General features: G+C 40.6%; 1 protein-coding gene across 1 annotated transcript in view; it reads right to left on the reverse strand.

Annotated features, from left to right (window-relative positions):
• LOC104580202 (microtubule-associated protein 1B) overlaps positions 1–16,723 on the reverse strand; it is a 42,815-nt gene that overhangs the window by 3,105 nt on the left and 22,987 nt on the right. The window contains exons 3-5 of the mRNA XM_088537922.1: positions 14,859–14,941; positions 10,882–11,022; positions 1,308–7,773 (exon numbers count right to left, since the gene is read on the reverse strand). Of these exons, the coding sequence (XP_088394048.1) occupies positions 1,308–7,773; positions 10,882–11,022; positions 14,859–14,941 (6,690 nt within the window). The remainder of the gene's footprint in view (positions 1–1,307; positions 7,774–10,881; positions 11,023–14,858; positions 14,942–16,723) is intronic.

A 16,723-nucleotide genomic window follows, 5' to 3' on the forward strand; every position in this document is an offset into this window, starting at 1 on the left:
AATAAATGTAACTAATTATATAATACAATAAAAATTCACTACCACATATAACCACCAATTGACTGAGCCTTTCCCAGTAATATGCTACTATCATTCAGTAATTGCTGTGCAGGGCTGTGATTACTGAATTACCATACAATGAATTTGAGTACTATTTTCACAGAATCACAGAATGGTTGAGGTTGGAAGGACCCTAGAGATCATCTAGTCCAACTCCCCTGCCCCAGCAGGGACACCTAGAGCACGTGGCACAGGGTGGCATCCAGGTGGGTTTGAAGATCTCCAGAGAAGGAGACTCCACAACCTCTCCAGGCAGCCTGTTCCAGTGCTCTGTCACCCTCACAGGAAAAGTTCTTCCTCACATGGGGTGGAACTTCCTGTGTTTCAACTTATACCTGTTACCCCTTGTCCTGTCACCAGCCACCACAGAGAAGAGCCTGACCCCATCCTCCCTACAATCACCCCTCAGGTACTTGAACATGTTAATCAAATCTCCTCTCAGCCTTCTCTTCTCCAGGCCATTTTGCATAAAATGGCAAAAGTCCAGATAGCTGAACAGTGGTTTGCTTCCATTGAATCCTAGATCTGCTGCTCGTAGAAAGGCTTCGACAGAACTCAAATTATCCTCAAAACACTCTAACTAGACCTTCAGGAAACAACATATTAGGACAATGCCTCCTTGAATAATCTAATTCATATTTTATTATTACTTTAGTGTACACATCAGTCATTCAAAATGACATTAACTTCCGATACGTTTAGTCATCACTGATGGCATAAGACGTTAACTGGATTATGTGATGTACATGTGTTTATTAAGGAAAGTGCTCTTACTACAGTTTTGGTTAAAAAAAAAAAGATCCAATAAAGTAATGAAAACACCCAATGTCTATAGAATTCTGCCTCTCACAATATTAAATTGTATTTGCTTTTCTTAAGAGTATTGTGTCTAGATGAGTCTTATAATTAAAAATGCGGTTCATTTCACTGAACATTACAGCAGTACTTTCAATTATGTATTCATTAGCCTAACAATTTAGGCAATTAGTACTAAGCTTTTCATATTTGATGCACTTCCTCTAAGTCTTCACTTCTGAGCAAACTGACACAACAAGTCTCTCATTATAAAAGATAATCCAGTGAATTCCAATCACTTAAGTGTGTTTGTTATGTGCTGGATTTCATTTAAAAACAGACTTTTTGGTAGGAGGTGATTATACCATGATCTCAGCTGATATCAAGGTAACCTAACCTAACTGCAACCACTAAGAAAAACTTAATACTAGGGAACTCCTATCTGTCTTTACCTGTAGTCGCAGTCTTCACCGACTTGGATGTTATTGAATTTGCTGCATTCTTAGTGTCCTTATCTTTCTCTTCCACTCGAGACTTTACTTCTGGATTTGAGATATTTTTAGTTGCCTTCTCAACAGACTCCTTTTTTGGGGAAGCCATTTTGGAAATTTTGTCTAAAGCTTCTTTTACAGCTGGCTTTGGGGAAGCCACTTGTTTTGATTTACCATCACTTTTTTTAGCAGGAGATGAAGACTTGGTCTTAGTACCTTGCTTTTTTGTTTTTGTCTTTTCTTTGAGGTCCTTCTTCAAAGGTTTGCCCAAATTCTGGTCAACAGGCAAAGCCTCTGGATCAACCATAGAGACATCAGGGTGCCTAGGGGAAGGGCTGTAATCTTGCATTGGGACAGGTGGAGGGTCAATGTGTTTGTATGTAATTGTCTTGTCTGTTGGAATGGTTTCTGACTCATCTTCAGAGTCAATGTTAGCATCTGCAGTGATGGAAGGGCATTCTTCAGTCTCGGGAGGAACATCAGAGTCAGTCTGAGATGGGGCAGACTCGCTTACTGACGTGGGGGGTGTTTCATCACACTGCCGTGCTGGCAGTTTTCCACCAGAAGGAGGCCGGGCTCCTCCAGATTGAGTTAATGGCTTTTCTTGATCTTGAGACTGTTCTTCACTTGCAAACCACTCTAGGGGATTTGGGTTGATAAATGAGGGTGAAAGTTCTGTTTTAGGGTGTTTATATTCGCAGGAGGACACAAGACATAAATCAACATCTTGACGGGCTTCTGCTAATGAGTTTGTTGGAGTAAAATGTCCACTTGCTTCATAGGAATAGCTAGTAGCATCAGGTGACCTGGTGGCCTTCCCTGTTGTCTCAAATGAGTAATCTGTAGCATCAGGTGACCTGGTAGCTTTTCCAGTTGTTTCATAGGAGTAAGCCATGGCTTCAGGTGACCTAGAGGTTCTCCCTGTTGTCTCATAGCAGTAGCTAATGGCTTCTGGTGATTTAGTGGTTTTCCCTGTTGTCTCAAAAGAGTAATCCATGACATCAGGTGATTTGGTGCCTTTTCTAGTTCTCTCATAGGAATAATCTGCAACCTCAAGTGATTTAGTGGTTTTCCCTGTTATCTCATAGGAATAATCTGTGGCCCCAGGGGATCTGGTAGTTTTTCCCATTGTCTCATAGGAGTAATCTGCAGCCTCAAGTGACCTGGTGGTTTTCCCGGTCATCTCATAGGAATAATCCATGGCTTCAGGTGACCTCACAGTTTTCCCAATTATCTCATAAGAATAATCTGTTGTTTCAGGTGACTTTGTAGTTTTCCCTGTTGCCTCATAAGAGTAGCTAATATCCTCTGGTGATCTTGTAGCTCTCTCAGTTGCCTCATAAGAGTAACTAAGTTCTTCTGGTGACCTGCTGCTTTTCTCTGAATCTTTTTCTGGAGTAGCTAAAGGTTCTGGACTATGCTTTGTTAGTGGCTCTTGTAATGTGCCAGCCTGATAGCCAAATGCTTTGTCAGAGGATACTTGCAGTGACAATGATGATGCGTGAATTGCTGACATTGCTTCTGTGGCTGCAGGAGGTGAATCTGGAAAACTAGGAGAGCATAGAGGAGAAGACTCCCTTGGAGTTAATGGAGATAGGTCAGACTTTGGTAATAGCTTTTCTCCTAGGCCCTGCACCTTTTCTGAGGTAAAAGAATGTAGTGACATATCTCTGGGTGGAACAGCACCTGAAAAAGTTTCCTCTGGCAGTGGTGAAGTTACCTGGGAAGGTGTATGAGCTGATGAAGGTGAAGATGAAGCTTCAATTTGAGAAACAGAAATAATTTCTGAAATATCCTTCTCCTGAGAGTGAGGTGTCTGCTCAACAGGGGAAATCTTCCATGCAAAAGTAGGCTCCTGTATATCTGAGGGGCTATAATCTACTTCAGTTGGTCCATTTTCAGATATATGATGAATACTAGTGCCTACAGTAGGATATTCTGGGGACTGTCCACTAAAGTCCATTGCTAAAGACTGCTCAGGATACTCTTCACCAAATTCTACTGACATAGTTGACTGCTCGGGAGACCTAAGATTGTGCACTGGTGTTCTTGATTTTGCAGTTTTAGGTGAGAAATCTGGTGGAGAAATTGACATTGGCCTTGGGCACTCTTCCTTAGATGGAGACATTTCAGTTTCCTGAAACGTGGTTGATGTTTGTAGAACGGACACTGAAAGAGAATCGTCAACTTCTGTAGAGTGAGGAGATCCAACCTCAGCATGCAAAGAAGGAGATACATCATCAGTAGTTGGTTCTGGAAATGAACTAGTAGCAACAGATGCTGTAGAGACAGAAGCAACCCCTCCTATATGAGAATAGGTATCTTCTGCTACAACCTCATCAACAGGTGTTGCAGACTTGTCAGAGACTGTACCTTCAGAAATTGACATTTTGGTATCTTCTTTTAAGGAACCAAACTGACTGATATCTATTTGTGTAGGTGAGAGATCATCTGCTAACTTCCGCTCATCCAAGACCAGTGAAGACTGAGAGCTACTGGGCTCTGTATCTTCCATTTTCCTTTCTAGGCTGAAGCCTTCTTTAATTGCCATGAATTCCAAACTTTTTTCATCTTGTTTTTCTTGGAAAAGGCTGACAGAGCTGGCTTCAGAAGTTGGGCTAATCTGAACAGGTGATTTTTCCTTTTCAGCTTTCCCCTCAGAAGGGCTTGCATAATCTCTGGCAGGAGACTTTAGGTCAGCACTCAGAAATGTATCGTAAGAGGTTTCTGAACCTATCAAGGGTGGACTCCGTAAAGGTGAGAGAACTTTTTCAATAGGAGATTCTGAATCTGGCACAGGCTCATCCATGGGGCTTATTCTGTGTTTTGCAGACTCATCTTTCTCTTCACTGAATTCAAAGTTAACTGGAGCTTCTCCTGACTTTTCAGTGATTTCAGAAGAAAGCTGACTGGATTTTTCATCAGTGGGAGACTGATAATAAGGCGTGTGGCCAGCACTACCAGCAGCAGACTGTGAGGGAGATGCTACTTCTAATGTTTTATCTTCAGGACTTGCACAATGCTCTTCAGTTACTTCTTGACGTGCATCAAGCAATGTTGCAATGGGGACAGACTCAGCTGAGACCTTGATCTCATTGGGAGTGAGTGAAAAGTTCACACTCCGTTCACTTAGTGGTGTTTTCGCAACTGGTGATGGAGGGGACAGACTCTCTGCTGGACTCTTGGTTGGGCTGTGTTTTCCACCAACATCTTCTGCATAGGTTTCTTTGATTTCTAATTTGGCAGTGACTTGGATTTCACTTTCTTTTTGCCAGTATACTTCTTGGAAGGCAGATTTGCAGAATTTGTCTTCCTCTAATGAAGAAGGTGGTGATATAGTAGAAGCGGAAGCATTATAGTCTTTACCTTCTGTGGCTTCTGTTTTGGATCCTTCCGATAATCCATTGAAAGCATCCGGAAGCGGAGAGAGTTTAGGTCTACTAAATTCTTGAGAGTACAGTGCTGTCTCATATTTGGTAATGTTCACATACTCCTGAGAAGGTGACTCACTTTCCTCATTGTTGGTTTCATCACTCATAACATCCCGTGGTGTAGACATTTCATCCATTGGAGTTGGCTCACTGGATATTTCAATGGTAGACTGTGTATAACCTGAAGTAGCAGTGAATTCTTCAGGTTGATCTTCTCTATTTTCTTCATCAGAAACAGTGGCTTCACTTTCTGAACCACCAGGTAATGTCTCATCATGGATAGAAGAAGCTGGCTCAACTGCTGGAGACTGAGGTTTGGAACGTTTAGTTGGTGTAATTATGAGGAGGCCATATTTATCTTCAACTTCACCAGCTTCTGCAGCTTTGTCTACCACTGCCATCACATAATCTTCTTCAGCTTCTATCTTTTCAGTTTCTTCTTCATCTCTGACATCTGCTTTGTCTTCCTCTTCAGTTTCTGCCTTTTCCACTGCTTCTTCCCTCTCTTCCTCAACCCGTTCATCTGATGCCTCGTAGTCTGCCTTTTCAATATATTTTTCATCCTTAATTCTAGCATCCACTTCAGTCAGCATATCTTCTGAACTCCCTTCCATTTTTCTTACTTCCTCTATATACTGTTTTGTGGTGTCCAGTAATGTCTTTTCCTCCTCATCTTCTCGCTCTTCAGCTTCTTCTGTCTCTGCTTTTTCTTCATAGTCCCCTGCTTCAGATGATTCCTCCAAGCCAGTTCCTTCATCTTCAAACTTCTCATTGTCATCAACCCTGTGCTTTTCCATGGGTTCCAGTTCTTCAGGTGTCTGTTCACATTCACCCTCAGCTTCTGTGGTAGTTATGCCTTCATCAGAGGATTCAGCAGGTCCTTCATTATCTAATTTTTCTTTTTGGACTATGCCTGTGAGTTTCAGTTCATCCTCTATGAGGGTAACTTTAGGTTTGGTTTCTTTTATTGTTTCTACTTCTTCAGCTTTTAATTCTTCAAAGTCCTTTGTTAAATCTTCCGGTGAAGACATTAGGGACCTCTCAGTTTCAAGTTCTTTTCCATTAGCTGCAATTTCTACAGCTGCTACTGTTGCTACAGTTGTGGCAGCAGCTCCAACTGCAGCAAGGGCAGCTTGCGCTTCATTGACTTTAATCTCCTTCTTCACAGCCCTAATCTTCCCCTTTTCTTTTGGCTTTCCAGCAGGTACTGGTTCTTTCTTAGCAGGTTCCTCCTTCTTTTGCGGTTTAGGCTTTGCTGCTGTTTTTTTGGCTTCAGTTGAAGTAGATGTCTTCTTTGTCTCTTTCAAGAGCTTTTTGATGTCCTTTTTGGCTTCTTTTTCTTCCTTCTTAATTTCCTTCTCTTCTTTTTTAACTTCTTTTTTAACTTCCTTTGGTGGAGCTTCTTTCTTCACTTCTTTTTTAGTTTCCTTCTCTTCCTTTTTCACCTCTTTTTTAATTTCTTTCTTGATCTCCTCTTTCTTGGGTTTTTCCTCTTTTTTGATGGGTGTTTTCTCCTCTTTTTTAGAAACTTCTTTCTTTGGTTTTTCTTTCTCCTCCTTCTTCTCTTCAGGTTTTGCTTTGACTTCTTTTTTCACTGGCTTCTCCTTTGCCACTTTTGGTTTTACATCTGTAGCTTGCTTTTCAGCAGTTTCAGATTTCACTAACTGCTCTTCTTTACTTGTTACATCTTTTTCTGCCACTACAGGTTTGGTCTCCACTTTTGCTGGTTTCTCTTTTTTAACTGGAACTTTTTCTTTGCTTTCTACTTTCTGAGGCTTTTCTGGTGCTGGACTAGGTTTTGGTGGTTCTGGTGTTTCTTCTTTAGATTCTTTTCTGACTGACTTTCTTGGTGGTGTCTTTGCAGCAGGCTTAAGACTCTCCTTGCTGTCTGTTCGGTGTTTCAACTTTGCTTGTTTCACAGCTGGACTAGCAATGTTCCCAGTTAGGTCTTTCTGTGTAACCATTGGTTGCTTAAGGAAGTCTAAATGTTTGAGCTTTTCCAGTCCTTCTAGAATATTATATTGGGTACTGTTTCCAGGAAACAAAACTCGAATAATTTTTTCTGTGGGATTAGCTGGATGCCATACAATCAGGGATGAGACAGAGGTGAAATGGGATAATGGAATATCTACTTCTTGGCCATTTGGTAGCAGGAATTCAGCTTTATCTTTATTAGTACCACTCCACTGTTGCATAAAATATTGCATCTCTTTGCTGTTTTTGACAGGATTAAGCACATACATCTCAAGTTTGCCAACGCCCATTTTCTGAAATAAAATGATGGGGTCAATGGTATTTCCTACATTTCTAAAAAGAGGCTCTGGTTTCATAGACAACTTATTTAAATACTGGAGAGTAAAACAAACTTCTTCTACATTCCTTTTTACTCTAAAGTTAGGATCAAGGTTCTTCAGGTTTTCAGGTACATTGAGGAATACAACTCCTAAATCAGGTGAGATCAGATTTTTCATCCAGTCACTGTTGGTCGTGGACCCTTGGGACTGTTCCTCTTCTAATTCAGCTATCTTTCTCTGGAGCATGCTATTGATTCCTGGCAGGTTATCATCTCCAATGTGAGTGAGCAGAATGGAATCGACTCTGTCCAAATGCCGGATAAGTTTCCAGAAGCAAGATTTTCTTTCAGATCCTCCATTGATAAGCATGTTGAATCCATTCACTGCAAACAATGCAGAGTCCCCTCTTCCACCTGGAAAAATATAACAGCAGGGTTTGGAGAGTTTCAGAAAGCCTCCTGAGGTTGGAGGTTCCAAAATGTCAAAGGGTGATGGCACTTCTACTGATTCTGACAGATACTCTGTGAATTCAGAGAGTCCTTCCATTTCAGGCAATATGGAAACTGAGTTGAGCTTAATGTTAATGAAGTCTTGAAGATTGTGTCTGTCAAGGTTGGAATTTTTCCAGTCCCCTTCCTCAGGGCAGAAGAGAGTTAAGCTGGCTTTGTTGGCAGGGTGTGTAGTACTTAATAACTCACCGATCTATGGATTTAAAACAAAAAGACAAAGAGATGCAAGTAATTTTTTTTTCTGACAATTAATGTCAAAATATATATTATCTCCCATCCAGATAAAACCTTTTTCATTCACCTTTGCAGTGGCGAGTACCAGTCATAGAAACTAAGGGAACCTGTTGCTATAATTAGTCCACTACTGTAATTTTTAAATACAAATGAGCAGCTCATTTGTGCTCCCTTCCTCAATACCCAAAGCACAAAAGTACCCCAAGATTTCCCTCTCCCTCCTCCATCCTTTATAGTAAGCTTTTATGAGGACTACGGAGTTAACGCTATCAGCAATGCTGCTGCCTTTGCCCTTAGCTCATAGGTCTCTACACTGCCCCAGAGCATCGAGAAAAGCTGGCCCAACACCTAAGGGACACAGGGCACCCTCAGGCAATACCTGCAGCCCAGGGAGGCAGGTGGCCCCTGGGGCAGGTGCCTTCCTTGCCCCTCCTGACACAGGCTCTGCTCCACACCACCGCTGTTCTTTCCATTCTTTCTGCAGCCTGGCTCTCGAAAAGCCATCAGGAAATTAGGTAAATGAATCCCACTTCTGTTTGCTTTCAATAAAGACACCAGCAAATTATGTAAACCTCTTTAAAAAAAGTAGTTCTGATATAAAATGTCAGTACAACATATGCCTACACAGCATCTTGCAAAATACTGCAGCCTTCTTTGCAGAGACTCAGTTGTCAGCTCAAGCTATAAGAACAGTTTCCATAAAGATGATTTAGATTGTTACAACTCAATAATTTGAAAGTCTTGGACCACAAACTGAATCTTTGAAACAAATGCACATACATAAAATTAATTATGTTTGATTTCACATGGGCCTATACATTGTGTGTCTAGTGTATCCAGGTTTCCTTTTTTTGTGTGTTACATAATTTATTTTCAGCATTTACCAAAAATAAAACTCAATAAAGATGCAGTGGCTGTTATCCAAACAAAAAAAATTCATCCAATACCAAAATAAAGCAGAAAATAAATATTTAACCTTATTTAGTTTCCAAACCATTTGACAGGAGTATAAATAAATCTCACCCAAATGTCAGACATGGCTTTGTCTGGGAAAAAAAAAGCAGAGGAAAAACAGAACAAAACAAAACAAAGTAAAAGCAGTAAATCCAGCATAGGATAAAAGATAAGGAAAAAAGGAGAACCATTCCTATTGTTTATGACAGGATAAAGGATAGAGAGACAGTTCGGTGAGGATAGACATCTTCTGTTAATGCTCAGCCCAGACAACAGCTCTGAAATGGATTTAGGGTCTTGAGCGTACTCCTTATGCTGTATCTCTGGTCAGGGTTGAAAACATGTTATTAAGGAGACACAAAAGCAGGACCAAGATCTCTTCATTTGAATGAATAAACCAAAGTCTGCTACATAAATAAGGAGATAACGAGTACAGATCGTTTTTCACATAAGGCCAATTTTCCAGCAAAATGAAAAAATATATGGTAATATATTACAATACTGAATATATTGGGCCGAGGTTTATGGTTAGTTCTATTCCATTTATATAATACTGTACTTGACTTTCTGCTTCATGTCTCTAGATTCTAAACTCTGTTTTCTCCTAGATGTTGGCATTCATAATACAGACTGTATTAAGGTACTAGCAGTACAGGCCATTGAAAAATTGGTGATACGGCTGGTGATAGCCAAAAGCAAGTCGGCTGCACAGAGAAAAGACAAAATTATTTCATATCCTGGGGACCACGAAGGGAAAAAAGACTGGTTTTCATCTTTAAGCTGTTGCTGCAGATGAATGGGACATCTTCACTGTTCTGGCATGGGAGTAGTTGGAAATTTTTAGGCACTGCTAGCAGGGAGTTGAGGAAATCAGAGATGGAAATCTCAGTTGGACTTCATGAGAGAATCCCCCGATGAAGGGCAATACTTATTTTCCTCTATGCACATTCCATGACCATAGTTCAGGTTTGGTCCAGGAAAATAAAAATGAACAGGGTGCAGAAATATTAGCTTTAAGTAACATTCCACTGCATTAATGGGTCATCAGAGCACAGGAATTTATTCTTCTAACCACTAGTTAGAAAACCACTAACCACTTTTTTTTTTTTTTAGCACTCATTTCTTGTTTCTTATTTGTGGTCTCCTAAAAATTCCCCACTAATGACTCTTTAAGAAATGTCGCATAAACAGCCTGCAGCACAGCAAATATAGTCTTCGTGTGTGTAGCTGCAGTCTGCAACTTTTTTTTAGAGAATTGTAACTCTTTGAACTGACGGTGACTTTTAAGGGTCACATCCCTTTCAGAGACCAGGGATGCAGCTCTTGCCTCAGCTGTAGTACTATACACTGAAAAAAAAAAGGCTTTGAGACTAGAATCAAATAGGTACAATAAGGTTACATCGGGACTCCTGCAAACTCTGCATTTTCAGCACTGAATTTTCAAATCTCACTCTCCTGAAATGCTTGTAATTAAATTTGGATACAAAAATCCCAGGGATGTAGCCATACAGTTTGTTTAAATATAAACTTTACACAGCAGCCAAATTAAGTGTGACAGCTTGTTTACTATGGGTTCCTGCCCTATGGGAGCTTTCAGACATAGTACATTAAGCAAGAAAACAAAATAACAAGTCATTAGCAAACGGCATTAAATACTGGTAGAATTCATGGTTTGATACTTATATTCTTAGCATGTGAAAATCGCAAGATTTACAGAGTCAAGCAGGTAGGTGGTGAAAAAACTACAGCCATTCCAACAGACAGCCTCTGTCTTATTTAATGTCACATAACACTTAGCTGCTATCAGGCAAGAACTGGTGTCAGATTCAATTTGGCTGCTTTGTATGTGCACTGTTGTTCAGAGGTTCCTTGATTTTCTGTTTCTTAAAGTTACAAATTAATTTCCCAAATTAAGATGTTATTCTTTCGTTAAGCAAATTACCTCAAAACTAAAGTAAATTAAAAGAATGTTTTGAAGGGAATTCGATAGCAGAGTAAACGTCAGCATCAAGCTGTTAGTGCTAACTCCAAGTTAGTAGAGATGGCCAGTGTTAGTCTCACAGAAACTGTGCCACCACATGACAAAGTATGGAAGACACTTTTTGGTACACACCTCTTGATCCGTGAAGATCTCTATGAAGTTCTGGAAGGAGAAGAATCCTGACTGGAGAATGAGTTCTCCTGTGTTTTCAAAGCACTGTCCAGTGAGCACAAGTAGCTTGTGTCTTGCAGCATCTGTGATCATTAAACGCACCTACAGTGAAGAGAAGCTTATCAGTAATGGGAGTTACCATGTGTTGCTATATTCCTTGGAGAACATGCAGTTTACCTTGCCTAATTTAAAACCCATTTTCCGTGAGAGTCTCCCGGGACTGATGAAATATTATCTCGTTACAGTGCTGTTTACAAAAGACAGTAAGAAAGGAGCAAAAGGGAGAAAAAGGGGACACAAAAAGTGACTAGAGAAAAGGCTCAATGAGTAAACCAAACTAACGACACGGAAAAGAGTAAGGAGCAGAAGAGAATAAAACCAGAACGAAAAAATATTAATTACAATGAACAAACATATTTCTTGTGTACGTAACTCTTAGTGGATTTTAACATCACTGTATCAGGGCCACCTAGGCCAATTGCCCTATATAGTAATGAGGGGCAACTGTGCGTATCAGCTGCAGAGCTCAGTTATTGGAAGGCTGCTGTTCTTTTCCCAATGTGCAGCATTACTTGCCATTTGGTTGCAAAAATGTCAGTGAAAACAGATACAAATCAAACAGAAATGACACATTTGGACTGTTGTTCTATTGTAACTGGAATGATTTACAGAGTTAAAGGACAATCCATCTTCACCACAATCATGGATTTGAACTTCAAGCACTCGGACAGTTATATATGTACCATTTACATCTCATGATATCACTATGAACGCTTTAACTTTTTAAAATGTTAAAGCACAAGATCTTTTTTTCAATATATTTTAATAAATTATGTCAATGCATGATGGCTCTGACCTTCTGTATTTTGAAATAACTTCTAACTATTTCAAAGTGTATTTTCTTTACTTTCCTTGAACCCCACTACAGATAATAATTCTTGCTTCCCCCAAGGTGAAACTTACTTGTATGCTAAATAAAATCTGTATATCTAGAAATCTACTGTTGGCTGAATTAATCCTAAATCCAAATAAAAACTTTGCAAGATTTTGTATCATTAAATAAACCTTTTGAAAATATTTCCAAGGTCTTGTTCAAACTGAAAATCACTTTTAGATAAGGTATGAACTTCAAGTACAGTAATTCCTCCATTCAAGGAGGATTATGTAAAACCAGAAGATGATTCCAGAATAAGACTATTCATGTATTAAGCCAAATAAGAACAGTTCAGTGTGTAGATACTGCATCCAAACTCCATCTCCATAGAGACAACATAATCACCTCAGCTCTCCTAGTAAGCCATTCTTTCAAATGTATATATTGACTGTTAAGCAATCAATTGTTTTAAATAAATCTCTCTCATACCAGGAAGGCTGAGCCAGGAAAGCTTGACCTCAATCCTTGCTCAACAGCTAAGATTGTTGTACAAGCAGAAAAGAGCCACTGAGGAATATGAATCTTAAAGATGCTCCCAACTCTACCACATCTTCATTTTTATTTTATTAAATAAATGGTCTTAACTTTGAGCATCGGAAATTTCCTTTAATTAAAAGCAGACCTAAATGCTGGTTTATCACCAATTGTTCTAGATTATTAGAAATGCAGCAATATCCTTGCTGAATCAAGTCAATATATTTCTATTTCAAACAAGAACATAGATAAGTGCAGCTGGCTGTCTGATGTGTGTTGCTGAAATCTTGTCTGTTTTAGTTGTATTAAAATCATAAAGAATTGGCTTCCCCTTCTATTTTTTTCTGGTTGCTGGCAGCAGTTCTAGGCAGTGCGCCAACCTATGTATAATATCACCAGCTTTTCCAACTGCAAAATTACTTCCTGACTTGTGAATCATCGATACATGACTACCGCATAATTCCCCTTCAACTTATTTTATTAATTCATGGTGAAATAGACTTTGCAGAGCTAGAAAACTATGTTAGGAAAGAAAAATAAATAAATGCTTGCAGATTACAGAGCATAATATATGATACATATGAAAGAATTTCAAGAAACACATAAATTGTGTATCTGAGTATAATGAAGGCTTCCTGGGAGACTACCAGAATTTTGTCTGTTGATTTCAAGATGATTACATTTAAGAAGAAATGTGCTAGGTGATCATTCTGCTCAACTTTAAACAATTTGGGACTTCAACCAAGGGTAAAGTAAGTGACAGCAAGATGCAGCCTCAGTCAAAACTGAGTTAAAGACAGAGAGCATGAACAGAGACAGGAGAGTAAGGAGATCAGAAGTTTCCAAGATTTATGGTATAACATCTTAGAGCAATGGTGTGAAATCTTCTAAAAAAGGAAGTAACTGTTCATGGGGTTTTCAGAAACTTGCTTTCTTTGGGCAGCTGTGATCTCTCTCCCATTGGCTTTCTCTTTTGGGAAATATTTGGTAGTTGGCTGAACAGGACAGGAGCCTTGGGTAGATTCATGCTCAGAAAACCAACAGTATGACTATTACCAGCCACATTAGCAGTACTGGAATTTCTTTTAACATCTTTGCCTTTGTTTTCCCTGAACTGATAGATTCAATTTCCTCTTCTGATGAAGTAATATTCATGGTATATCACAGTCTCCCCAGATGCAACCTGGAAAACTCTTGAGATGAGAAACTAAATTTCCTATTTGTCTTAATGGGCAAAGCATCTCTCTTCCAACCCCTAATTTAATTCCTGTCTCTTTCCTATCTCTTTTTTGGCTTTTGTCCAATGAGAGTCTGGATTAAGCAGCCAAGGTAAATCTCAGCTTGTAACTTCTGGCTGTGATCAGTCTGGCAGAATGAAAGCAAAGCAAAGATTGCCTCCCAAAGACTAAGTGGAGGAAATTAACAGTAACCTAGCCAAACATCTCCCAGAGCCAAAGGAATAAAGCCAGGGTTCAGAAGTCATTAATCAGCTTCAGACCATGTACTTCCATGTGGTCATCCACCAAAGGAATGACAAGCAACGGCAACAGAAACAGCATTTCTGTACTTTTGGACATCCCTTCTGCTCCCCCCAACCCATTTGCAACCTTTTTTTCTGAAAGCTATCATGAATGCGCTATTAATGAAGAACTTCAGAGCTGCTACTTACTTTGTTCCAAACCAAATACCAATGCAATGCAATGTCAGAGATTTTCTAATTCAGTGTTGCAGTGAATGAGCTGCTGCTATGACTTGCTTAATTATTAAAGCTTTACACCTTTCATTTGTTTTAGTGAACTTTTTTGTCCTGTTTGTGTTTAATATTACTAAAAGTTGATAAAAATTATATTTTTAACAAAGTACTAGAAGCAGGGCCGCTTCATTTTCCAACAGAAATCTTATCCTGCTAGTGCTTTACAACACTGGCTAGCAATGCAATTATCCCCAGTTTTTCAACCTTCCAAATCTTACTGGCTAAATTAATCTGTCTTCAAACAGAAAGCTCAGTTCTTTGAATCTCTTCTGGTTAGTTCATGAGGAGTTGCAGACCTTCTCTGGGGCATTCCCCACAGCCCATTTATCATATCATTTTTTTTTTTTTGAGAAAAAGGTAGGTCACAGAGATCTATCTAGAATGACTATCATATAGATGGCAATTCTTCTAAAATATCTAAATTTGTGACCTGCTTTCTTTGTAGGCACTTTTCCACATTTAGAATGGACATCCTGAGCTACCAAGCAATAGAGGGGCAGAAGAAAAGCAGAAGCAACCTCACTGCAGCTGCCTCCACTCTGTTAGAAAAGGGGTCAGCGGGTTACAAGGGAAGCAGGGCTGAGAACAGACATGCTTGTCTGTCCTTCGCCTTTGCTGTTCTATCATGAGGCAGGGAAACCAGAAAGAAAATCAAAGAATGAGGGTTTTCATTATGCTCCCTCCTAACACATCCTTCCATCCACTGCCAGGACCTGCTCTCATCTTGTTCATGTAATGTGAGTTTTTGTGACAATCCAGTGAAACTGTCTGACTTACCTCAGTGCTAACGGCTTCATCTGAGGGATTGATCAGGACTACAGTTTCTAAGACATCGCTTCTGTGGTGAAGGATTTTTTGACCTGTAAGCACAGAGAGGAGAGAAGAAAACAAATTAAACAAAACCAGCAACTCAGTGTTGTTTAAACCAGTGCTTTCTATCAGACAAGCCTCAGCCAGGTTACACAGAGCAACGGACACCAATTATGGTAATTGCTACAACCAGTATTTGTCCAGCAGGGCAGAAATGCCCCTTTAGAAATTCAAGGTAATGAAACCCAGCACTGGGGCCTGCGCTGTCCTCCTGCCAGGGAGTTCCCAGTTCTTCTCTGACCTGGTGTGGGCCAGGACAGGTGTGACTGGCGCCAGCTGAGACCGTGAATGTTGAGGGACTTACGCGCACCAGGGTGCAGCAGAGGCTGCAGGACCAAATAGCATGCCCTGCTGGTTTCACACAAGCATCTCCAGGAGCCGTTAGCCACTCGGCTAGCCATCTGCAGCAGCAGGAAAGCCAGCATGGGCAGCACGCATCCCCCATGAGAAGCACAGCGGTGCTGGGGCCTAACACTGCCCCATCTGTCACTGCCTTGAGGGGTCATCTGCTGGGCCAGAGCAGGGGACCGCAGCCATCTGGGGACCTGGCACCGCAGCGCAGTGAGTGAAGCTCAGCACAAACTCAGCCTCACCCCAGAGGAGCCTCTGGAGCCAAACAGCTCCCTCACAGCACCAACCTAACCCACTTAACCCCCCAGCAATAGGTGCCCACCCTATCAAAGCGCCTCTTCCAGCCTTGCCAGGGCGCTGTGAGAAACTCCCTAGCATGACAGCAGGACACTTATCACATCCCTCTACAGCGCCACTTGATCTTTCTGCCTCTTAAAAAACTGCAGCAGGCAATGTTGTACAACAAGAGCACGCAGACACACAAAATACGTCCAGCTCCTAAATGAATAATGTCTGGGTAATTTTTGGTGTAGCCTTGCAGCCCAGTGGCTTTCCTACTCGGTAGTTAGTCTGGCTCTGTATTTAATAGTGATATTCATCTGACTGGGAATGGATGCCAGAAAAACACAACAGGACTCTTGATGTTTTTTTCTTATGGTAATTGGCAAGTTCTTATCAGCATCTCTCTCTGTGAGAACTGAGGCAAGATTAATTAGCAGCCGCATTGCCATACAGGAACCCACAATAGTAATTAGCCCCAAACCAAAACTGCTGTCTCTTCCAGGCAAATGGCTTGGTGCAATATTAATTAAAATAATTGATTGCACTTAAAAGGAAGTATGTGGCATACAGAACGAGTCACCTATTTGCCAACTTAGAAAAATCCTCCAGTTAAAAAAAAAAAAAAAAAAAAAAAAAAGACTTAAAATAGTACCACTGATAATGGTAGTCATGAAAAGAGCCCAGCATTCCTGTAAGCACAGGGGCAGGGTGGCTGCAGCCTGAGACCGCAGGCCCCAAGCCCTTCCCACAGTCCCAGTGCTGCCGCTCGCCACTCCACAGGAGATGCTTTCTGCCCTGGGTGGAAGATGTGTCGCGTTGTTCCCCGCTCGCTCCTTTAGGCTGGTGCGTGGCAGGTTTGTCAATGGCTTTAAGAAAAGCTGTTCGCATCTTCCATCACTGCAGGGACGCAACACGAGAGGCCTTCAGGGAGTAGGTGGCTAACACAGAAATGAGGGTGACTAGTAAAATTAGTCTTTTAAAGTAAACAAGAGGGCATAGAACAGCAAAACCAAAGAGAAAAAAAAAAGTGTCTTCATAGCAGCAGGAAGAAAGAAATATTCAGAAGAGATTCCGAAAGAATTATGAACCTCTGACTATGAGGGTGAAGGAAGAAAGAATGCTCTAATGTAAAATGTGAG

The sequence above is a fragment of the Tinamus guttatus genome, unplaced genomic scaffold (assembly GCF_059628265.1).
Source record: "Tinamus guttatus ecotype Peru unplaced genomic scaffold, ASM5962826v1 Tinamus_guttatus_pri_ptg000898l, whole genome shotgun sequence".
Lineage (NCBI taxonomy): Eukaryota > Metazoa > Chordata > Aves > Tinamiformes > Tinamidae > Tinamus > Tinamus guttatus.